Source organism: Cetorhinus maximus, chromosome 18, assembly GCF_964194155.1.
Source record: "Cetorhinus maximus chromosome 18, sCetMax3.hap1.1, whole genome shotgun sequence".
NCBI classification, from domain to species: Eukaryota; Metazoa; Chordata; class Chondrichthyes; order Lamniformes; family Cetorhinidae; genus Cetorhinus; species Cetorhinus maximus.
This window is the reverse complement of record NC_135896.1, coordinates 90,816,007-90,842,086: the sequence shown is the minus strand read 5'-3', so window position 1 is coordinate 90,842,086 and position 26,080 is coordinate 90,816,007. Positions and strand designations below refer to the sequence as shown.

Sequence of the window (26,080 nt, the reverse complement as noted above, 5' to 3'; positions counted from 1 at the left end):
GTTCAAATTGTGCCTGTGTGGTACATTTTAAAGTTATTTTACCATACCATTTGTTGTAATTTAGCCCTGCTGTCCAGTAGTTCTGTACAGCATTCTTGATTTTCAATCCCTTTGCAATGTCAAAACATTTGCAGTCTTTAAGTGTAAAGTTCTGCATTATTTCAACTTGTATCACTGTAGTAATCAATCTCCACCACTGGAGGTTCCATATGAGCTAGGTAAATGTTACAGTTGCCTCCATGGGGACACCTGCAGTGACCAAATGATTTGCTATGGAAACAGTCCCAGCCCAAATTCCCATTTTTTTCCTTAAAGTGTAAATTGCTGAATTTTGCATCCCTAGCATTTACAATAAGATGGGCTAAACTTCAATTCTTTCATTGCCTAGTCAATGAAACAATGATGTGATGACTTATAAGAATGTCATCAGGTTTCATCATTTAATATACTGCCCTTTGATTAGTTGGACTATTTTCTTTTCCCTGGAATGGCCAAGCAAAGATCTCATTTGGAACTTACTAATCTATCACTTCCAATGATAACCACAGAAAAAAAAATTCTTAAATAAAGTTGTGCTTGAATATGAAAAGGATCCCTCTAAGTTTGGTTCTGTTCAATTTTAGGTGTTAAGAGTGTAATATGCATGTTAACCCATCTAGATAACTGATAAATCGGCAAAATTGCCTCATAAGAAAGGATCCAAATAAATCAGCCATTTAGTTTAAATAACAGGTCAATTTCAAAATGTGTTTGCTTTACTTTCTGTAGGAAGCGTTGTGCTCTGCTTTGAATTTAATATTTTTAAATGTTTTAATAAAAGCAGGTTCAATTACGTCTAAGTTACAATGAGATGCCGTGTGTTCATCGGTCACTTGAGCCCTCATGCCCGAGAGAAGGATGTTGAGAGGTTTTTCAAAGGTTATGGACGTATTCGAGAAATCAACTTAAAAAATGGTTTTGGTTTTGTGGTAAGTGCCAAGTGTTTTGAAGCTAGCGAAATTCAATGACTCACTGCCTTTCATTCTACATATCATTCCCTGTGCATCTGGTAGAAAGGTAATTTGCAACCAGTTGTTCTATTCCAGGAATTTGAAGATCACAGAGATGCTGATGATGCAGTCTATGAATTGAATGGGAAAGAACTGTGCAATGAAAGGTAATCTTTCACCCCATTCAGCATTACAATTAATATGGGGCATGCCTCACCACAAAAAGAATGCAAACCTATTTACATTTTCTGTCCATAATATTGCTATCCAGATGACTAAGAATGCAGAACATTATTGATGAACATAAATTGCATATTATCCTCGACCTCAGGGACCAGTATATACCTGTCTTGGCACATAAGTGGATAGATCTATTACTTAATCTGTGCAATATCTGTTCAGTCAAACTCCATGTATAACGGACAACAGCTTGCCAGACGCAAAATTTGTTTCATGTGGGTGCAAATTTAACGATTGTGCTGGTCCACTGAGAAGAATAAATACCTGTGATTGTTTTACCCGTGGAAGTGTCTTTGAAACCCACCTATTTCCACTGTACCTTTCTTGGCACACTTGAAAGAGAAAGAACAGTTTTTATAAATTTTAAAAACCTTGTGAGTAGTGTTCATCCTCCCTATCCATTTTAGCCCATGGTGAGCAAAAATGAGGCAGAACTTTGCAAAATGGATGTGATTCCCGGAATTCGGGACTGACCTCTTGACTCCTTTTATTCAGGCAGAAGTTCCTGCCTGCTTCATCAGACTTTGAAGTGTGCTTGCGCATTTGTATCAGCTGAGTGATCTTGACAGCTCTTTCACTCCTTTCTGCACATTCCTACTAGAGAAGCAATCTTTACAGGATATGACACTGTAAGCCTGCTGTTGAGATCCAGCCTCAAGTGATAAATTGGCCTATTTATTTTTGAGACTATTGAGTATTGAATATTAGGAATATTCACATTGGGGTTATGTATTAATTAGTGTTCGTTTGTATGTCTTGGTGGGGGATGGGGAAGGCTGTTACTAAATATAACAGAAAATATAATTTTGATTCAAGTTTGAGCCCGTTGTCTCATGCTGTCCCCTATCTGTAGCTTTTTTCTATCGTTGCTGCTACATACCCACTTTGCTGTTGCAAGAATGACTAACTGTGAGACGCATTGAAACGTTTGAAATGGTTGTTATAGAATAATTCTGATCTCATTTATTTCTTGCATTGAATTTTCTTCAGAACATTATTTAAGAATTACAGTACCTTTATTACAGCTTTAAGGAACAAGCTAGCAACTGGAAGAGAGCACTGTGATGATTTCTCTTTCTTTCATCTATCACTACTAAAAATACACTTTTGACAAATGACCACAGAAAAAATATGTGAATTTTAAAAGTTTTGCTACCAGTTATTGAAGCAGGTTCAGTAATAACTGGATTGCATAAATTCTTGAAACGAAAAGAAAAAAGAAATTGGATAAATTCTTGAAAACAGGAATACAGCCGGAGAATGTGGCTAATTGGATAGCTCTTTCAAAGAGCTGGCACCAGCTGTATGGGCTGAATGGCCTCCTATGTGTATCATTGTCTGATTCTACATATGTGTTCACAATGATTTAAGCTTGGAGCAGGCACTAACCCCAAGTTAAGAAATAACATATGTTCCAAATTCGAGTGATTTTCATTGATTGCACTTGGGGCACTTACTGTATTTCATTTTATACTGACCCAACATTGATACCTAAAATTTACCAGTGCAACTCAGAATCCTATGTTAAACCTAAATTCTAATTTTCACCTGAAAATAACATATTGATCCTTGTGACTCCTTGGATGACTCAGTTAGTAAACTTGAGTCACAAATTCCAGAACATCTCAAGTTTGACCCCTAATCTTTGCTATGTTAGCTGATCTCAGCTATGGTGGCCCTAGAGATATTAAAATTTAATCAGACCCACTTGGGGGAACAAAATCAACCAGGGTTCCCACTTCTGGTCGTTATCTATTAATCCCCTTTGGAAAGTGCATACATGGCCATCACACTGTGAAGCTATCTCCAACATACTTGGTCAAAAGTTCCTGCTGACCAGTATTGTCTAGGCTCATGCCAGATGACGCCAGGTACTCGTGGAACTGTACACTGGCAGGAGTTGATGCCTTCAGGACAAGGGGCAAAAATAGTGGGTGGAGGGGTTAGCAGGCAACTCTGCCTTGCCTTCCTGAAATTTGGTTACATTGCTCGAAAAGAAATTTATTCAACCTTCTGAATCATCTTCATAGGGTTACTATTGAATATGCTCGATCACGATCAAGAGGAGGTTGGCGCAGAGGAAGCAGACTCCCACCACGCTTCAGTTATCGCAGACCATATAATGGTGGAGGCGAGGGAAGGTGAGATCCTCATATAAACCCTTTGGAATAACAATATTCGTGTTCTTGGAAAGGAAATTATGGACTTGGGTTGAAATCGAATGCTTGCAGGGTGCAAAACAAACAAGAAAGCACTGAACTGTGATATGTGGAGTTTAAGATTATTCTCATGATTGGAAAAAGATTGAATACAATAGAAACACTGAACAATGAGCAGAGCATTGGGGAAAAGGATAATAGAAAAAAGACCAATGTGGACAACAATGGAAGTAATGCTTGGAATGAAAGCAAAATAGATTGTACCTCAAGTGTAAAGCTATGGTTAGCATAATGGACCAAAACAAGATAATGGTAAAGGAGAATTTAATACAGGTTCACTAAACATTTGTATAATAATTTTCATATTGTAGTATTCTAATCTGTTCTAATTGATTGAAGATTTGATTGCAATAACCAAACAAAAGCTAGATATTTAAATTAGTTATCTAGCACCATAGTTATTTTTGTTGTATATATTTTGGTGATAGTCGAATCTGTTTTGTCTAACATCTGAGGAGAGGAGGGGGGAGGAATGTTCAACCTAATACCCGCATTAGGCCAAATGGAAAAGAATTTTCCTAAAAGGAATCTTTCCCTTCAACAAAACACATGCCATACCTATTAAAACCATATTGAAATATTAAAAATGCATCTTCGAGGAAAAGCCTTGTGAAAGATCATATTTACAAAGCTGCTGCTCTTCTCTGCCCCATGTTTTTGGGAATTTTTCTGTAAACAGTTTTCTTCCTGCTTTAGGATGCATTGGCACTACAATTAAAGATTGTTCTTGTTGAGGAAAGGTGGGAGGAGGCTGAAGTAGTGTATAAACACTGACATGGGCTGGTTAGGCCAGATGGTCTGTTTCTGTGCCCTCAATCCTGTGTAATCTCACTCGTGTAGTAAGTTTTATAGCTTGTCCCATTGTGGTCCCCACGTCTAACATACCTTATTTGTAGATTTTTTTTTTCTCCCTCTCGGTTGAATGCACTGCCTCTTTGCTGCATATTGTTCTGCATGCCTTCCAGTATCTTACTCAGTTGTGGAATATCCATGGACTATTTGGACTTGGGAAACATCACAACCAACCTAGTCCTACCCTCCTGACATCCGCACATTTATTATTTCCAGCAACAGTCACAAGAGTAGTGATCAAGAATAAGAACGTGGACAATTTGTCTTTCCCCCACCATCCCCCAGCCTTGCAGAACTGCAGCAGTCGTGCTGCCTCATTTGAAATTAGATTACCCAGAACAGTACTACTTGTGCACTAAAGTCAGCCAGAAAACCTTAGCATTACGTGTTTTAAGGTTTTCTAAACCTCCTGTGCAGCAGCAACTTGCCTTTCGGTTCCTTATGATTGGAAGAACCAACTGTTAGAAAATCTCTTCTCAATCAGCAGAATGTGGCTTGAATGTGAAAGGCTGGAAAGCAGCTCTCACTGCTAGCATTAGAGTATATGCAACTCTGCGGTGCAAATTATACAAATACACGCTTGTTCAGATCTGCATTGAAATTGCCACTAAAGCGCAGTCAGCATAATACTGGCTTAAAGAGTGGAATAAAACGTTCTTGTTTGTTTCTCAGAGGTGGCCGTCCAGTTCGTACTGAATACAGAATTATTGTGGAAAACCTGTCCTCCAGGGTTAGCTGGCAGGTGAGCATTGTGATTTATCTTTTAAAACTCTTTTATTGTGTAATATTTTGCAAAATACTTGAATCTCACATGTCTGAACGTATGCAAATAGCAATGCCTCTAAGTACAATGTCAGCCTAATCTAAAGTGCCAAAGCTAAAAAATGGGTTTGATCAAGTCTACCAGAACCCATAACTCTAATAACACTTATGGTCCTGGTTCTGTTTTGAAGAATGTACTTTGAGTATGATACTTTTACCAACACATCAAGTGCCAGAAACTTAAACAGCTGATGCCAGATAACTTGTTTTCCTGTTAGGTCCCCATCTGCTACCTCTTGTCAACACATTTCCTCCTCCAACTGGGAAAATGGCATGGTCTGGGCTGTAGACTTCTCCATGGCCAGCATCCGTTCACTTCGTGATCAGACAACTGGAATTGTGCAGTACGGTGGGTCAGTTCCTGCCTGTTTTTACTTTTCCCTCTGAGATGGAATGCTCTGCTGGTACACAGTGGCCCATCTAGCAGACTGGGGATGGAACTCTCGATCATCTGTTTGAGAGTTCAGTGCTCTACCATCCAAGTTGCAGGGCCACCAAATATAATTTCATAAGTGGCTTAATTGTTCTTAAACCTACACAACTGTAGGAAATACAGTTTATGCTAAAACTGACTATACTAACTTGGGTATTTTTTATAGCTCTGTTATAAGACAAGTGCAATGGAAAAATATGTTCACATTTGTTGCTGTGTACATTTAATGTACTACAGGGACCCAACATTAATTTTTTGATGACTTGGTATTTCACTTGCCTAAATTTAACCTTAGATCAGCTGGATTGTTCATCCTTAAATGTATCAGTTGTGCAAAACAAACTAAACATTAAATGAGAAATGTGATGTATTTTCTAACACATTTATTATTATTATGATATATTAGTGTTCTCTTTCTTAAGTTTTTGCTAGAAATCTTGTTTAGTAGCTGGTTACCACCAGAGTAAATGCAGATGCAAAATGCTGAATGAATATCACGAGTCTCAGTTTGCCCCTGGAAGTGGGACAAGGCAGACGGCACCTAAGATTGCAAAAACACAAGATCCCATGGTAAAAGGTACTTTTTGGCAAAGTAATGTGGTGAGTCAGCAAAAGTTACTGATGGGCCCTGTCACAAATTTAACGAATAATTTGTGGAGTATAGTGGGAATTACACATTGCCTAATTACACTCAGTATCTTAATTAAAAATTTGGTATAGTCCCACTGGCATATCATCAAGTGGCTAAACAAGAGTGCTGTTAAAATTTGTCCACTGAATTGAATAAATTAATTAGTCTTTAATCGAAAGAATTGCCTTGTTTCAGATTTAAAGCGTATAGACTAGATATATTGTGCACTGAAAGAAAATGAATTATGAGCTTAACATCTTTGTTTGGCAAAGTGAATTGTTCTGTAGCAACACATAGAGAAGTACTTGTGCTAGTGTTATGGCTTCAACGAATGGCAGTCTTTTGAATGTGTGCTTAATAATGTACATGGTGACACTAAAAAAAAACTGATTTATTTTGGATTATCCTAGAACAATTTTGTTTGATATTACGTGAAGAAATGCTTTTGCCATGTTCCAACATTCTTGAGCATTTTAGCATACTATTTAGATAATGCGTCCTTCACCCACATTGATATCTCCTGAGTTGGTAAGTTGCTTTGACTGATGTTCTTTGATCCTGAACTCCTCATGATCTGAATCAATTACATTCAGTTGCACTAAAGTATTTTTAGTGGCAAATTTTTCTGTAGATAATGTGCTGCATTGGTCTTGAAATCCCTTTTCTAATGATCTTATGTGGAATGTGATTAGTCTTTGGGAGACCCTTTGTACAGCTATTGCACATACTGCAGAAGTCTTTTGTTGGCCATGTTGCTTGTTTGACCTTAATTCATGTCAACATTGCCAAATGTTATTTGGGAACTCGAAACAAACCTACATCCTTCAGTTATTTTTTTCTAAACAGCATGCATTTAGGAAAATTTGTACTTCGAGACAGATGTATCCTGTAGTATGGAAAATGGGACTAGCAGTAGAGTGCTTGGGGTAGATTTAACTTTATATAAAATTTCAGATGAATCTTTAGAACACATGGCTCTGGGCTCATTGTGGGGCGGCCTGTCCAAGAGGTTTAGAAAATGGCCCCAAGGGGCCTTAATTGACTGTCCACTTCCATGGAGTGGGTTGCCAATTCCCATGGCAGCCACCCCTGGAAAAATGGCCCAGAGGTGGGACAGCATCATGGAGCAGCCCTGACAAGTAACTATCTGTATCGGCCACTATTTTGAACCGGCCACTATTTTGAGACCCATATGTTTGGAAACCAGTTATTCAAAATTAAATTTTTTATAGTAATTTAGCATCCAGAGTGATATTACTTCATTTCTTTTTGGGAGATATCTTGCATTTCTTTTGATCCACATATCTAAGCCATCACTAAGCCTGCCTATTTCCATTTCCCTAACATCACCTGACTTGATCCTGGCCATTGTCATTGTTCTGCCGAGACCCTCATTCATGCCTTTGTTAACTCTAGCCTTGATTATTCTAATGCAGTCCTAGCCTGTCTCCCACATTCTATTTTCTAAACTTGAGATCATCTAAAACTCTGCCAACAATGTTCTAACTCACACCAAGACCCGTTCAACTATCACCCATGCACTCATTACATCTTGATTTTAAAATTTTCATCCTTATTTTCAAAGCCCTCCTTGACCTCATCTCAATTATCTCTGTAATCTCCTCCAGCCTCAAAACCCTCCCAGATATCTCTGCTCATCTAATTCTGGCCTCTTGAGCTTTCATGATTTTAATCACTCTACCATTGGTGGCCATGGCTTCAGTTGCCCAGGCCCCAAACTGTGGAATTCCGTCCCTAAACATCTTCGCCTCTCTACCGTGCTTTCCTCCATTAAAGCACTGCGTCAAAACCTACCTCTTTGACTAGCTTTTAGTCATGTGACCTAATATCTCTTTATGTAGCTTAGTGTCATTTTATTTCATAATGTTCCTGTGAAGCGCCTTGGGATGTTTTATTACATTAAAGGCACTACATAAATATAAGTTGTCCTTGAAGTTGTTGTTGCTACTTAATTCATTTATGCTTGGGTCCAGTTTAAATCTGACTCTACAATTGCGGAGGAATTGTCAAAGATTACAAGCTTAGCCAACCGTAATAAGAACAAAAAAGGCTGGAATAAGCCAGCAGGTCGGGCAGCATCTGTGGAGAGAGAAACAGAGTTAACATTTCAGCTTGATGACCTTACATCAGAACTCATCTATATACTTAGCCAACTGTTGTTCTCCTCCCAAGCATGTGTGAACTCTCTCTTTAACTGGCTATTGTCTGGGTAGCCACTTGGTTTCTTTGGAGGATTACTTTTCCCCTTTTTAAATATATGATTAGGTAATCTAGTTGACTTTTTGTATGGTCTCCATTTGTTTGCAGGTTGCACATATTTATTACATCTATAGAAGCTCTGGCTTGGCTAATTTGACTTCAGGTTGATATGCATAACGTATTTAATATTCAAATTTAATGAGTGCCCTAGAAACTAGGAAAGTATTGGCAACAACCTTTATCAGGATAACCTTTTGTTTTGCACGGTTCTTGTCAACCAGGTATCCTACCCTTACCTCAAGGGTTTTTTGCTTCTGATTGAAATAATAGGATTTCTTTAGTGGGTTGTTTGGAGGATCAGTGTAAGAAAAGGAAAGCCAATACTGCCTAGGAATTCTGTAGCGGTTTCCATTTCCATGAAAGAATGTGGATCCAGAAACTTGAGAGGCAGATTTCCTGAATGCCCGAATGCACAAGATGACCAGCTAAGTATTGAAGAGTGGCTCTCTGGTAAGGCAGCGCAGGTGCTTGGGTGACATCTGCTAAGGCTTGTAAGGTGACTCGCCTAGGGCTGATGTAAAAAAAAAGTAATTAAATCATACTTTTATAGTCTTTGAGAAAAAGAAACAATTTCACAAATTAAGGTTGGTGCCTAGACGGGTGAAATTTCTTTCATTCTGTGCCTCGCCCAGGGCGAACCAAATTTAATTTAAATGCTTTATTTTTAAAATAATGGTTTTGTGGTGCAGTTATGACCAATAAGTAACCAAAAGTCCTTTGTAAAAATGTAAAAAAAAAATTTATGTATACTGTTTAATAATTCAAATTTTTTTATAAAATGATCGTATTTTCTTAAATTCCTAATATTTTGAAGGAAGGTGAACAAAAGTTCACCCATGTTGGAATGTCTACAGAAACTTTAAAATGCCTGAATCATATTTAATATGTTTTAATGTGTATTCTGTAAATATCAAAGTGTACACTGTTAAATGAATAAATATTGTTCTTGTTGTGCATAGGATTTGAAAGACTTGATGAGACAGGCTGGAGAGGTTACATTTGTGGATGCACACAGAAAGAAAAATGAAGGGTAAGTTGAGTTTGCTTTGCCGATTAACCTTATTTGTACGCTTTTGACTTTTTAAAATACAGTGTAAATGGCAGCAATAGATGCATTGTTATCTTTCCATGTGTCCCTTCCTAATGTTTAACATGAGATAACTGTGGTGTTACTTAATGAGACAGGCATTTAAAGGGAAGTTTGATAGGAAGCTACCATAAAAAGAAATGGAAGGGTATGTTGATAGGGTGAGATCAAGTAAGGCTGGAAGGGGGTCATGTGGAGGATAAACTGGCATTGACGCTGACCCAAATGGTCTGTAAAAAATCTGTTTAATTAAGGTTTACCCATTAGTGTTATAATGAAACTTTAAAATAGTTTAGCCAGAACTTCCCCAAGTGTCTGGCTGTTTCAAAAGATCTACTGACAATGTGATTTTAATATAATGTGATTATTTAGGATTACTGCACTAGATATTTTCATCTTTTTCAATCCATTCTTTAATGCAAAGATATTTACCTGAAGTCCCAAAATGATCATCTGAAAGCAATGTGGGCTGACATGACGGTGTACTGTGGTTTAATAAAACACTAGCGCTAATAAGCAGGAGCATGTGTATTAATTTCAGATACTGAAATTCGATGATTTATGCAGCATTTTTTAGTACAAAGCTTTAAAGTATTTATCTGACTTACTGCAGAATTAGACATAAAGATTGTGATATGCAATCTTAGTAGCATCCATACAACCAGCTAATGAGTATGACCTAAGAATACTGTCCATTATATTATGTAACAGATTATCATCGCAAAGTTTGTCATGATTAAGGCTGAAACCTTGTAATAACCTAATCTTTGAAGATTCATCTTCAAAATGTAGTTTTCTGTTTCCTTTAAAATATTTAATTAGAGTTGTTTTTTTAATGTTTATATGGCTAGCCTCAGATCCATCATGCCATTTTCAAAATTTAAGGACTGAAACAAAATTTGAACAACTTTATATACCTTGCAGCTCACTTATCTACCCACCTCAAATGGTCCCTCTGAAATCTCAAATTCGCTTCCCTCAGCGAACTCCTTGTTACCCCCTCAAAAGATTTAATCAAATAGTCAGACACAACCTTCTCTTAACAAATCTGTGCTGACTGGCCTTGATGAATCTGTATCTTTGTAAATGACTATTCACACTGTTCCTCAGAATTTTCCCCAAAAATTTGCCTATTAGCGAGATTAGGCTGACTGGCCTGTAATTGCCAGTTTTCTGGCACCACACCTGTAGCCAGAGAGGATTGGAAAATGATGGTCAGATCCCTTTCTTTTCTTAACAATCTGGGGCACATTTCATCCAGTCCTGGCAATTTATCCACTTTCAAAGATGCTGAACCACTTAATATTTCCTCTATATGTTTATCCTATCCGATATTTCACACTCCTCCTCCTTAACTACAATGTCTACATCATCCACCCTCTTTTGTGAAGACAGATGCAAAGAATTCACTAAGAACCATGCCCACTTCTTTCACCTCCACATGTAAGTTGCCTTTTTTGGTCTTGAGCCCTCCTCTTTCCTTAGTTGTCCTCTTGTTCCCTATGTATTTATAAAACATCTTTGGATTTTCCTTGATTTTTACTTGTGAATTTTTTTTATGCCCTTTTTTATTCATTAATTTTTTTTATTTCACCCCTACACTTTCTGTACTCCTCCAGGCTTTCTGCAGTATTGAGCTCTCAGTATCTGACATAAGCTTCCCTTTTATGCCTTATTTTTCCTGGTATGCACTCTGACATCTGGGGAGGGGTGGCACAGTGTGGGGGGCATCTAGACTTGTTAGTCTCTCACTTTTCCTTTTTGGGAACATATTTGTTCTGAACTCTCTGTGTCTCAACCTTGAATGCCTCCCACTGCTCTGACACTGACTTACCATCAAGTAGCTGTTCCAACCCATTTTTGTCATATCACATCTCTTATTAAATTTGGGCTTTCCCCAATTTAAAACTTCTATTCTTGGTCCAACTTTGTTCTTTTCCATAATTATGCTAATTCTACCTAAATTATGATAATTGCCACCAAAATGTTCTCTCACTGACACCCCTTCCACTTGCCCTGCTTCATTCCCCAAAACTGAGTCCAGAACCTCACTGTGGAAGACACAAATAGCATCCCAGAAATAATGGTTGTTTAAGAGGTGCAAGGGAGGGAGGAACAAAAAACAATTACAATCACCAGGCAAAAGGCACTGAGAAAATTATGAGAACTAAAGACTGACAAGTTCCCAGGTCCTGATATTCTAGAGCCTTAAAAGAAGTGGCTGCAGAGATAAGAGATGCATTGGTTTTAATTCTCCAAAATTCTCTAGTTTCTGGAAAGGTCCCATCGGATTGGAAAATAGCGAGACAGAAAACAGGAAACTACAGGCCAATTAGCCTAACATCTGTCATAGGGAAAATGCTTTAATCTGCTAGTAAGGAGGTTATAGCAGGGTACTTAGAAAATCTTAATGTAATCAGGCAAAGCCAACATGGTTTTGTGAAATGGAAATCATGTTTGACTAATCTAGAGTTTTTTTGAGGAAGTAACAAGTGATGTGGGTAAAAGGGAACCTGTAGATGTGGTATACTTAGATTTCCAGAAGGCATTTGACAAGGTGCCACATCAAAGGTTACTACTCTAAATAAGAGCAAATGGTGTAGGGAGTAACATATTAACATGGATAAAGGATTGGTTAGCGAACAGAAAACAGTGAGTATGCATAAATGGGTCATTTTCGGGTTGGCAAAATGTAATGAGTGGAGTTCCACAGGGATCAGTGCTGGGGCCTCAACTATTTACAATCTGTATTAATGACCTGGATGAAGGGACCGAATGTATCGTTACTAAATTTGATAATGACATGAAGATAGATAGGAGAGTAAGTTGTGAAGAAGACATAAGGAGTCTGCAAAGGGATATAGACAGGTTAAGTGAGTGGGCAAAATTTTGGCAGATGTAGTATAATGTGGGAAAATGTGAAATTATCCACTTTGGCAGGAAGTATAGAAAAACAGCATAATATTTAAATGGAGAGAGGTTATAGAACTCAGTGGTACAGGGGGATCTGGTTGTCCTGGTACATACATCACAAAATGTTATTATGCAGGTAGAGCAAGTGATTAGGAAGGCAAATGGAATGTTGTCGTTTATTGTAAGAGGGATAGAATATAAAAGTAGGGAAGTTTTGCTACATTTGTACAGGGCGTTAGTGAGACCACATAAAGAGTACTGTGTACAGTTTTGGTCTCCTTATTTAAGAAAGGACATAATTGCATTAGAAGCAGTTCAGAGAAGGTTCACTTGACTTCCTGGGATGAAGGGGTTATCTTATGACGAAATGTTAGACGTTTGGGCCTGTATCTATTGAAGTTTAGAAGAATGAGAGATAATCTTATTGAAACATATGATATCCTGAGGGGACTTGACAGGATGGATGCTGAAAGGATGTTTCCCCTTGTGGAGAGACTAGAACTAGGGGACTGAGTTTAAAAATAAGGGGTCTCCCATTTAAGACGGAGGTGAGCAGAAATTTTTTCTCTGAGGGTTGTGAGCCTGTGGAATTCTCTGCCTCAGAGACCAGTAGAGGCAGGGTTATTGAATATTTTTAAGGCAGAGTTAGATAGATTCTTGACTAACAAGGTAGTTAAAGGGTATAGAGAGTAGAGCAGGAAAGTGGTGTTGAGGCTACAGTTGGATCAGCCATGATCTTATCAAATGGCGGAGCAGACTCGAAGGGCTTGAATGGCCTACTCCTGTTCCTAATTCATGTGTTCATATATATGGAACTGCCCCTTCCACGGTTAGGCTTGCTACATACTGGCTAGAAAAATGTTCTCTTGCATGTATTTTGTCCTTCATACCTTTCTCACTGATTTTATCACAGCTAATGCAGATATCGTTAATCACTGAGCAACCATTTGTTGTCTTTTTTCTACCCTTTATTTCCTTTGCCTCCCCTACTCACGTATAATTTTCTGCCTTCCATTTCCAGCTTTGCTTTTTCTCCCTTCTGAATCTGACTTAGGTTCCCAAGGCCCCGCCAAGATAATTCAAACCCACCCCACCATACACTAGCAAACCTCCCACCATGCTGTTCCTGGCAGCAATTATTCATTTCTTCTTAAATGTGCAAATTGTGCTGTGAGGCTGGAGAGTAGCAGATGTAGCACCTTTGTTCAAGAAGGGAGAGAAGGATAAATGGGTGGCTAGGTCAGTTAGTTTAGTACTAGTTATGAACGAACTCATGGCTTAGGTAAAATTAGTGAGTATTTGGAAGGGCATTGGTTAATCGAGTATATTCAGCACAGAATTGTTAAAGGTGAGTTGCCTTTGACAAACTTGCTGCCGGTTTGAAGAAATGACCAATTTCATAAATAAAAGAAGTGCAGTAGCTGAAATATATGTGGATTTTCAGAAGGCATTCAATTCAACGTCTCACAGTACGATTATTAGAAAAGTTCAAGTATATGGTCGAAGAGGAAATATAATAGAATGAAAATTTGATTGCCAGGCAAGGAACAGTGAGTTAGGGTAAATGAGTATTGCTCAGATTGGAGAATGGTTGGAAATTATGTATTCTAGGAGTCAGTGCTGGGTTCACTTTTCCTAGTATATGTACATGATTTAGATTTGGACATCACAATTCAAAATTTGCTGACACCAAATAAGTTAAAGAGCTAACAAGCAGTGAAGAGGAGTGTAAAAGGTGTAAGTAGCTTAACAGAGTGCTCAGACATATGACAGATGAAATTTAACATGGATAAGTATGAGGTAATAATTTCTGAGGAGGAACAAGGGATGGGAATAAATATTTAAGGACAATAAGGTTATGTATGAACAGAGACCTAGGATTCAAATACACAATTTTCTGAAAATCTGAGTGCCATTTTCAGTACATAGTTACAGAAAGAACATTAAAGCTATAGGAAGCAGAAAGAATAAATTGACTATATGATGCCAGGGATAGGAAATTATATTTATATTTATGAAGATAGACTTGTGACATTGGGACTATTTCCACTCTCAAGTAGAGATGGCTAGTAAGAGATTTAACAAAGCTTTTTATTTTAATTATGAAGAGTGAATAGTGAAAGACATTTTTCTGGTGTAGGAGTCAGTGATGAGGTCATCAATTTAAAATTGTCACAGAGCATAAGGAAAGTTTTGGGAGAAAATCTGATGCTTGAAGCGTGCAGTACTTTGACACAAAGAGTGGATGCGGTTGAGATCATTGAACAGACACTTGAAGCTGAGCAAAATAATGGGCTATGGAGACAAAGCAAGGCAATAGGATTGTTTTGTGGTCTAGCAAAGAACCAGAAGCGATGGGCTGAATGGCTGCCTCCTGTGCTGTAAGCTTCTCTGGATTGCATAAAACTAATGGATGTCTAGAATGGAACTGTTACATTTTGGAGCCAAGTACAACGAAAATGCAACTAAGAAGATTTAAATATGAAAATAGTTGTACTTTCATTAGCTAACAATTTACTTGTGATATACATAAAACATGAATGTGATGTATAATATTGAATTGAACAGCAGCAATTGTGAACACATTGACAACTATGCTTGCAACACTGAAGTAATTATATTTTAGTATTACTGAAAAAAGACATTTTGTCGAAACTTTATGTCTTGCACTCAGCAGGACAATTGCAAGAATACCAATCTCAGGAGAAGCAACAACTTTATACTGTATGAGAAGAGAATGCTGATTGCTTGGCAAGTGGACTCTGATCGGTAGAGGCATTGCCATGGAGAATGCACCAGTTAACGGTGACTGACAGTTAACTGCCAAGCATTGTTTGAAATTTAAACCGGGCAGCTTGACTCTGAATGGTCATGACATTGGCCTGAGGAATGAACCAGCAAATGGCTATCACTTATTTTGTTTACCTGAAACAGTTGCAATGTGTGTACATGTGCATTCTCCATGGCAGTGCTCCTACCAATTAGCACACTCTTCTCATACAGTATAAAGTTGTTGCTTCCCCTGACATTGGTATTCTTGTGATTGTCCTGATGAGTGCAAGATGAAAAGCTTCAACAAAATGTTTTTTTCAGCAATACTCAAGCTCTGTACTACCAAGCAACTATAATTATATTTTGCAATTGCAAAGTGGGTATTTTTTGAGATAATTTGCATAACTTCATCAATGCTGCTGTCAATATAAGTTCACACAACATGGAATAATTTTCTTTACACAAGTCTGCCATTATATTGTCATAATATGTCTGCCTCAATGTACCTTTAATATCGACTGATCCAAAAAGCAACAAAATGCATCTATATCAAAATCTAAGAATGTCAACTAGAAGGGATTTATTTTTTGTTTTGCAAATTGCATTTTTTAATATTTGTACACTATGTAATTATACCGTACTTGTTGAAATAATGGTGCCGAATGATAACTGATGTAGCATTTTTGTGTCAAAGTAAATATCAAGATGAAGAATGCGATTTGGTTTTATTTTGTAGTTTATTCAAAGAATGCTGTGAATGAAGAAGCCCATGTTTTCACCAGCCAGCTCATGTCGATTTTTTGGGGGTCCAAAATTACTGATATTAGGTAATTTCTGGACTTAGTTCTGGTAAGCACTGCTCAGCTTCCCGAGCATTGTTAACAAAACTAGAATGGTTCCCAAGTCAGATTTGGAACGCTTTGAAAAGATGTTGCGAGCAAAAGGTGTCTGACTGAAATAATACTCTGGAGCTCTTCAATAGAAGGTTGTAAGTTTTAGTCACTGGCTTCATTGTCTATTATAACATGATTTTTTTTGGGTTCACCCATCTAACTTAACCTACCACATTACCTATCAGTTTCCTTAGCAATTCCAGAGCTAATAGTTCAGTATCCCTTTCCTGATAGGACTTCCTGCTATCCTTTTATAAAACTTGCCTTGGATTTCTGTTCACCACTACTGTTTGTATTCTGTTTCAAAATTCTATCACCCTGTATCTTAAAATAAAAGTTACCTATATCCTTAATTTTCTTAAACTCAACTGTAAACTAAGTCTTCTCGTTTTCAAATCATGTGGCCGAAGGAACTTTAATGTATTCAAATTTTCCACACCCATGAATAGCTTCATGATCTCCGAGCCTCTTTTCATCCTTCTCTTCTCCATAAAGTGCCAAGATAAATCACCTTTCCTCAACTCTAAGCCCTCAAAATTCTAGCTCTCTCCTGGGCTGCCTGCAATAAGTCTAGATTTTTCTGATAAAAGCAAAAAAACTGCGGATGCTGGAAATCCAAAACAAAAATAAAAATACCTGGAAAATCTCAGCAGGTCTGACAGCATCTGCGGAGGGGAACACAGTTAACGTTTCGAGTCCGCATGACTCTTCAACAGAACTGGAACACAGTTAACGTTTCAAGTCCGTATGACTCTTCAACAGTTCTGATGAGGAGTCATACGGACTCGAAATGTTAACTGTGTTCCTCTCCGCAGATGCTGTCAGACCTGCTGAGTTTTTCCAGGTATTTTTATTTTTGTTCTAGATTTTTCTATGTTCTTACGAGACCCACACTGAACACAACACTCCAGATGCAGCCTTACTGGAACTTGATAGAGCTTCAGGATCACTTACTGAGACCTAAGTTATAATATGGAGTTGTTTTCCTCAGCTTGTTGATAGAGTCAGGCGAGTAAATTGGTATCTTACGAACATAGGAACTAGGAGCGGGAATTGGCCACTCGGCGCCTTGAGCCTGCTCCGCCATCCAATAAGATCATGGCTCATCTGATTGTAACCTCAACTCCACATTCCCACCCACACCCAATAACCTATCACCTGCTTGCTTATCAAAAATCTATCTACCTCTCCCTTAGAAATATTTAAAGACACTCTTCCTCAAAAGGCAGTGGAAGCAGAGTTCCAAAGACACTCAACCCTCTGAAAAAAAAATTTCTCATCTCTGTCTTAAATGGACGATCTCTTATTTTTAAATAGTGACCCCTAGTTCTAGATTCTCCCATAAGGGGAAACACCCTTTCCACATCCACCCTGTCAAGACCCCTCAGGATCTTATGTATCAATCAAGTCACCTCCTACTCTCCTAAACTCCAGCAGATACAAGCCTAGCCTATCCAACCTTTCCTCATAAGACAACCTACCCATTCCAGGTATTAGTCTAGTAAACCTTCTCTGAACTCCTCCAACGCATTTACATCCTTTCTTAAATAAGGGGATGAATACTGTCCACAGTACTTCAGATGTGGTCTCACCAATGCCCTATACAACTGAAGCATAATCTCCCTACTTTTGTATTCAATTCCCCTTGCAATAAACAATAACATTCTATTAGCTTTCCTAATTACTTGCTGTACCTGCATACTAACCTTTTGCAATTCATGCACTAGAACACCCAAAGTGCTCTTATTTTGGAGGAGTTAGAGTAGTGGTCAAACAGGATTATTTCCATTTAATCACTGTCATGCTAACTGTTCATGAATGTTAGTGACTCTACGGAAAAATGAAATCTGAGAGAATTCTGTGGCAACAAGTATATAAGAATGGGGAGAAGAAACATGAATGCAGTACGAACAAAGCATTTGATTGAACACAGTTCAGGATGCTGCATGTTTTTATTATAAACTTTTTTTGATTGGCTGAGTCATTATAAAATACCCCAAGTAAAGTGAGAATGGACAGGGAGGTGTTTGGAGCCAGTGACAGCTGAACCCAGCCCAGCCTCCTGGACCGACACAGGCTCCTCACATCATCGGAACCTGAAGGAAGCTGCAAGTGATTCAAGTTTCCATTTTTATTTCAAGTATTATTAATTTCCTGAATTGGTTATACAAATCAATTTACCTTGCCAGAAGGGACTGGTGCAATTAGAATTGGACCACACACTTTTAGTTAGACAACAGTAAATGAGAAGCTGCACATCTATCCTGTCCTACCTCCAAGTTTCTGCCGTGAAGTCAAGTGAATTGAGAACTGACAATTGAAGAAGGCAAAAGTGGCTCTTCTGGTGACTGAGATGGTAAATGTACTGCTGTCCAGAGTACAACTGAGTCATCTGCACGAGAAAGCACCCAGGTTCAATCACTTAACTGTCTTGATTGTACTGATCTCAGGTGAATGGCAATAGCAGCAATACTATTGGCCGGAGTGTCTGATTGAATCGTTCACTGGCCTGTGAAGAATGGTCACTTGGGTGAGATACTGAACAACTTGAATTGGTAACTTCATGAAGGAAGAGAATTGTGTACAAGTGGAGTTTTAAAAAATATTGAATATACACCTTGTAATAAACTTTGGTAGTGTATTTTAGCTTTGGTGCATTCAGATTACTTAATTTTAAAAAAGTCCCTGTTTCCTCAGCAATCAGAATAGATGTGCACCTTATTTACTGTTGTCTAACTAAAAGAGTGTGGCCCAATTCTAACCGCACCAGTCCCTTCTGGAAAAGTAAATTGATTTGGATTACCAATTCAAGAATCCAATTATATTGCATTAATCAAAGCATAAAGACACTTTGGGCTGGGTAGCTTGAATAATCACCCATTGGGTAACTGCTGGTGTTACTCTATGATAGCAAGTAACCCTTTGACCAATGGAAATATAATTACTCTAACAGATACAAGAACATTTTAGTTGTATTTAGTTGTTCATGGTATTCTTGTTCGTTGAATCTGTGTAAAGTACAATAGTGGAAACCGTTTAGATTTTTTGGTCACCTTGGTATCTCTCCCTAAGAGGATGTAGCCAACTTACCCAAATCCAAATAGCTTAGACACAAAAAGGTAAAGCTAAGGTTTTGGGACTTTAGGGTATGTGCTGCGATGTGTCTGGAATTCCAAAGTGCAACACTCTTGTAAGCTTCCAGCTAGGACCAACCTATTTATTAGGACAGAATTTCAGAGTTATTTGGAGCAAACTTGTAAAAATACCAGCTTCCAGTGATGGGTCTGTCCCTCCTGGCTCCAGTAGTGAGCCAAACTGGTTAGCTATCATCACTAGTATCTTGGAATGCTGTATGTTTATCTAGTTCAGGTATTGGATTATTGAGTTTACCACAGTGGGCTGACTTCCATCATCACATGTGTCATCTTAAAGCCACTTCACCATGATAGTCTCCCTGTCCTAAGGAGTATAGTCACTAATTGGTCATTAGATAACAGAAAAGTGCAAAGCTGTGCCTTCATTAGGTGGACAGCAGGTATCGGGAGTTTCTTGTCATAGTATGGTGAGCAGCATTACTCCTTGTAAGATGTAAGATTGTATTGCCACCATCTTCTTGAACATAGCATAGACACATTAATGGTGGTTCTCTTAGTTGTAGGTATGGAGCTTCACCAGCAGCCTAACTTCTCTGCAAGCCAACCGTGGTAACTGCAGAGCGCTGGATATATGAGCACATGCTCTGACAATTAGTAGTGTCTTCCAGCAATAGGTTCCTCTTTAGTTGTACAAGAGATATGCGTTCAGCATAGTGGAAGAATCTACCCAGGATATATGTTCAAATCACATGTCATATACAGGCTTGTCAAACCCCTTTGTCTGGTCCTGGATTTTGCACATGATCAAGAGGAAGCTATTTTGGTGCATGCTGAGGCGCTCTGAGCCATAAAATTCAGTTTTGCTATATAATATTCCACAAACTTTACCTGCACTGGAACTTTGCAGGTAGGTGAGAATGATCAAATTGTCCTTTGCCCTTTCTGAATGGTCTCAGAGCTAAAGTCTGCATACATTGGGATCCTCAGGTAATGAGGTGAATCAACAAATGGAGCAGCTACTCCCCTCCAAACAATGCTTTACAATAATCTTTTGGGCTGTGCAAAACTTAATAGCTGCATTTTCTGGCCTCCAATAGAGTATCCGACACATTAACCCATTGTTCAAGATGCTTAATAATGTGTAAAGTTCTAGGTGGTCCACCAACAACACAATTTAATCTGCAAGAATCAGCGTCCCAATAGTTTAGGCAATATTTGGAACAGGCACTGCAAGCCCATGCCATACGTTGTCTTTCAAAACATTGATGACCACCTGGTCTCACTCCCATTTTGAGAGCCTTATCCACCTTTGCATTGAGCTTTGAACTGGAGTACCTATCACAAATTAAATCCAAGATTTGGCCGTATATTCCCAGGGCTCCCAGCTTGTTGAAGAAGCATTACATTGAAAGTGTTGTGGAAATCAATCAAGTCCTGTTTTCACTGAGCCTTACAATCTCAAATAAAGCCGCAGTCTGTTCTTCATATGCCTTGAAATTGGAATCTAGCCAATTCCTTTCTGATTATCCTGTGTGACTGCTTGGCATCTGATATCGGTCTCCAGCAATTCCAAGAGAGACACTATAAAGACCACAGATATCAGCAAGATTCCTCAGTAGATGTTATGCTCACTAGAATCCCTCTTCTTGTGGATAGAAGCCGTGACTGTATTCTGAAATTTCAAGTATTATGCATGCCACGATCCACTGGGGGCAGCTCCAAGGCAAGTTGGTGGTTCATGTTACAGAACGGGTAGAATAGTGGAGTGTAGACGAAATATCTATCTATACATGTTGATAAGCTTTCCTAAAACATTTGTTTCTTTAAAACTCACTTTTCCAATGTTCTCTCTTCTGTTTTCTTGAAGGAGTTAATCCGTGTTCTTGTACTAATTCCACCAACACCAGGTTTCATCCACTATTTTGCCTAAGTGGCTATTCTTCACCTGTAGGCCCAGACATTGAACAACGACAAGCCCTAAAATTGAACGTTGGCGGACCCTGAAACTGTGGAAGGCATCACAACCTCACGCTTGCCCAGTATCCATGTAGGCTCACATTGCAGCAGGTATTCGCTTTAGCCATCAGGATGAGAATCCTTATTGATTTCCTGCATAGTCCTAGTGACAGCATAGGGTGAGTGCACATTCAGCACAGGCTGGAGATTGAACCGGGGATCTTCTGCTGTTGCTTTAGTTTATACCTGGCTGTGCCCTTACCACCTGAGCAGGAGGCAAAATATTGCATGATTATCAGTATTACAAGGTGTGAATTTCTCAAAATGTAATTTTATTTGTTTTAGGGTGGTTGAATTTGCCTCATCTAGCGATATGAAAAATGCTCTCAACAAGCTGGAAGGTGCGGAGATAAACGGTCGCAAAATAAGATTAATTGAAGATCGGAAACGCAGGTAATTGTTACTAAGACTGTTAGCATTTGTCCTTTGAATTTACAAAAGTCCTTAATTACTATATCCATGTGACAAGCAAGCAACATTATAGTGACCATGCCTGCAGCTGCCAAGGCCCTAAGCTTTGGAATTCCCTCTCTAAACCTTTCTCTTCCACCCCCCCCCCTTCATTTTCCTACATTCCTTGAAACCTATCTGTTTGGCCAAGCTTTTGGTCATCTTATGTGGCAGAGTGTGCAATTTTTTATGATACCTCCGTGAAATGTCTTGGATACATTTTTATTGCATTGAAGGCGCTATATAAATACAAGTTATAGTTGCTTAACCATATGGAGGAGGGCTAAATCACAGCTCGATCTAAGCCTGCACTTGCGTGATATCACACACGTACTTGCCAGTCAGGCTGCTCAATGTTAATGAGAAGTGGGAATTCTTGCTCATTCCCCCTCCCCCTTTTCCACTTGCCGCAATCAGCTAAAATCTGTAGGAATTCTGATTTGATGTGGAGATGGCCATTGACTACCCTCAATACCATTGTCACTATGGGGGATGGGGAAATAATTAAGATCAGAATTATCTCAGCAGGTAATTTTTTTCAATCTTCGCACAGATTGTTCAAATTGCTGGTGCTGGATATGGCACAGGGCACATTGTATATGCTTCACAGATGTTACTGGAAGAAAATATTTTTAAATGACCTCTGCGCGGTACCTTTTCTACATGAATAAGCTTTAGAAATCAAGTTGTTGATGACTTGTGACTAAATATTTGATAATGAAAAAACTTGGTCATCTAATTCATTTCCAGGACCAGAAGCAGATCTCATTCTAGAAGCTCCTCAAGATCCCGCAGCAGGTCACCATCACCTAGGCATTCAAAGTCAAAAAGTAGGTCCAGAAGCAGGAGTCGCAGTAAGTCCCGTTCTGCCAGCAGATCGCCAGGCAGGAAAGATCAGCCAACAAAGAAGGCACATTCAAGATCAAAATCTCCTTCCGGATTGACGAACCAGTCAAGGTCCAGGTCGCGTTCGGTGGAAAGTGCTGATTAGACAATGTTTGTGAAAAGCTGTTTTCTTCTGTAAACTGATATTTGCCACGTTTTACTTGAGACAGTTTGTGCGTTTGTGGATGCTTCTCTTTGTTCATCTAGATTTTTGTTGAACTGTAAAATGTGACTCTTTCTTTAATACACAAAGTCCATTCATGCAAAATAAATTTTCTTGTATTGGAACTGGTTTTAAAGTTCTACGCTGCTTTGGTATTGAATATATAATTGATTGATTGAGTAAACTAATGGAATGTTTTTTGTGAAAAGCTGTTGGCACATCTTAGATTCTCCAGTTCATATTAGTTTTTCCGTTCATTATAACTGATATATTATACTTTTGATTGAAACTAAATAAATATTATCACACATTTTATTTTCTTAGACTACTTAATTGCTATCTCTTCAAATGAAAGCATTTTGAATGAAATGTTTGCCTTTGCTACCTGAGTGCAACTGCGTGGTGACCTTTGACCTTTTTAAAAAGATCTTTTTATTAGAACGCGATTTGACTGTATTTTCATCTTTTTCTTTGTCAGCCTTGGCTCAGTGACAGCATTTTTGCCTTGAAGTCAAAGATCGTGGATTCGAGCTCCAATCCAGAGAGTAGAACATATAATTTTGGCTGGCACTTCACTGCTGTACTGAGGGAGCATTGCAATATTGGATGTGTCCTCTCTCGGATAAGACATCAAATCTGCCCTTTCAGGTAGATGTAAAAGACCCCAAGGTACTATTCAAAGAAGAGCGGGAAGTCCTGTCCAACATTGACCACTCAAGCAGCTTCTTAAAAACACAAGTTGGGGTTTGGGTGGGGAGGAGTGGCAGCATTGATTAAAGATGGTATTACAGTTCCGGAGAGAGAGGATGTTCCAAAGGGGTCAAGGACAGAATCTCTCTGGCTAGAGGTAAGGAATGAAAAAGGTGCAATAACATTGACCGGTGTAGTATGTAGACCACCAACTAACGGGAGGGATGTACAGAAACAAATTTGCAAAGAAATTACAGAGAGGTGCAAGAATTATAGAACAATTATAATGGGGGACTTCAATTATCCAAATGTAGACTGGGATAGGAATAGTGTAAAGGGACAAGAAGGGCAAGAGTTCTCGGAGTGTGTTCAAGATAATTTTCTGCAGCAGTTTGTTTCCAGTTCAACGAGAGGGCTGGCACTGTTGGACCTGGTTCTGGGGAATGAGTTGGCCCAAGTGGATCAAATAACAGTGCGAGAGCATTTAGGAGACAGTGACCATTGTATCATAAGGTTTAGGTTGGCCATGGAGAAGGACAAGGAGCAATCCAGAGCAGGGATAATTAACTGGGGGAAAGCCAACTTCAATGGGACGAGAATGCATTTGAGTCGAGTGAATTGGAATCAAATATTGGCGGAAAAGACGGTGGTTGAACAATGGGCTATCTTCAAAGAGATAGTATTGCAAGCAATGTCAAGGTATATTATATTCCCTTGAAAGGGAAAGGGAGGTCAAATAAATCTATAACACTCTGGATGATGAGAGAAATAGTGAAGATGAAAAGGAAGAAGTACACGTATGACATGTCAGGTAGAAAATACAATGAAGAATCAGGCTGATTATAGAAGAACCAAAGGAGAAGTGAAAAAATTAATCATAAAAGCAAGGAGAGAACATGATAAGAGGCTGGCAGCAAACATATAAGGGAATCCCAAGGTCTTCTATAAGCATGTAAATAATAAAAGGGTGGTAAAAGAAAGGGTAGGGCCAATTAGGGATAAAAGAGGAGACTTGCACATGGAGACAGGAGAAGTAGCAGAGGTTTTAAACGAGTACTTTGCATCTGTATTTACAAAGGAAGAGGATGCTACCCAAGCCAAGGTGAGAAAGGAGGTAACTGGTGAATACGAGGAATTTACAATTAAGAAGGAGGAGGTATTAGAAAGGCTATCTTTACTTAAAATTGATAAGGTATCAGGACCGGATGAGATGCATCCGAGGATACCGAGGGAGTTGAGAGTGAAAATTTCAGAGGCACTGGTGATAATCTTCCAGTCTTCCTTAGACGGGGGTGGTGCCAAAGGACTGGAGAATTGCAAATGTTACACCCTTGTTCAGAAAGGGGTGCAAGGATAATGCCAGCAACTACAGACCAGTCAGTTTGACTTCAGTGGTAGAGAAACTTCTGGGAGCTGCAGTTCAGGACAAAATCAATAGTCACTTAGGTGCATAATAATTAAGGAAAGTCCACATGGATCCATTAAGGAAAAATCATGTTTAACTATTTTGAGGAGGTAACAGAGAAGGTTGAAAAAGGCGATGCTGTTGATGTGTATATGGATTTTCAAAAGGCATTTGATACAGTGCCACACTATGGACTTGTGAGCAAAATTCTAGCTCATGGAACAAAAGGGAAAGTAGACACTTGGATAAGAAATTGGCTGAGTGACAGGAAACAGACTAGTGATAAATGGTTGTTTTTCAGATTGGAGGAAGGTCTGTAGTGGAGATCCCCAGGTTTGATTCCAACTCACTCGACTCAACTGCATTCTCATCCCATTGAAGTTGGCTTTCCCCCAGTTAATTATCCCTGCTCTGGATTGCTCCTTGTCCTTCTCCATGGCCAACCTAAACCTTATGATACAAAGGTCACTGTCTCCTAAATGCTCTCGCACTGTTATTTGATCCACTTGGGCCAACTCATTCCCCAGAAACAGGTCTAACAGTGCCAGCCCTCTCGTTGAACTGGAAACGAACTGCTGCAGAAAATTATCTTGAACTCTCGCCCTTCTTGCCCCTTTGCACTATTCCTATCCCAGTCTATATTTGGATAATTGAAGTCCCCCATTATAATTGTTCTATAATTCTTGCACCTCTCTGTAATTTCTTTACAAATTTGTTTCTGTACATCCCTCCCATTAGTTGGTGATCTATATAATACACCGATCAATGTTATTGCACCTTTTTCATTCCTTACCTCTAGCCAGAGAGATTCTGTCCTTGACCCCTTTGGAACATCCTCTCTCTCCGGAACTGTAATACCATCTTTAATCAATGCTGCCACTCCTCCCCACCCAACCCCTCAACTTGTGTTTTTGCTCTTAATATATATTAATGACCTAAACTGTGGTGTGCAGGGCATGATTTGAAAATTTGCAGATGATACAAAGATTGGAAGCATTGTCAACTGTGATGAGGCTAGTCTTGAACTTCAAAAAGACATAGACATATCGGTGGATTGGGCAGACAAGTGGCAGATGAAGTTCAATGCAGAAAAGTGCGAGGTGATTCATTTTGGTTGGAAGAATGTGGAGAGGCAGTATAAAATGAAAGAGACTCTAAAGAAGGTGCAGGAACAAAGGGACTTTGGTGTATATGTACATAAGTCATTGAAGGTGGCAGGGCATGTTGAGAGAGCAGTTAATAAAG

The 26,080-nt window shown here is 38.8% G+C and overlaps 1 protein-coding gene across 8 annotated transcripts in view; it reads left to right on the top strand.

Moving 5' to 3' along the window:
• LOC144693337 (serine/arginine-rich splicing factor 5-like) overlaps positions 1–23,053 on the top strand; it is a 29,722-nt gene extending 6,669 nt beyond the window's left edge. For 5 of the 8 annotated variants that reach the window (XM_078563148.1, XM_078563152.1, XM_078563150.1 and 2 more), the window contains exons 2-8: positions 821–968; positions 1,086–1,156; positions 3,260–3,370; positions 4,973–5,042; positions 9,426–9,496; positions 21,528–21,635; positions 22,443–23,053. In XM_078563148.1, the coding sequence (XP_078419274.1) occupies positions 846–968; positions 1,086–1,156; positions 3,260–3,370; positions 4,973–5,042; positions 9,426–9,496; positions 21,528–21,635; positions 22,443–22,683 (795 nt within the window). In that variant the 5' untranslated portion in view covers positions 821–845 and the 3' untranslated portion in view covers positions 22,684–23,053. The remainder of the gene's footprint in view (positions 1–820; positions 969–1,085; positions 1,157–3,259; positions 3,371–4,972; positions 5,043–9,425; positions 9,497–21,527; positions 21,636–22,442) is intronic. The other 3 variants (XM_078563153.1, XM_078563149.1, XM_078563154.1) reach the window with 1 other exon arrangement.
• Positions 23,054–26,080: the final 3,027 nt, after the last annotated feature.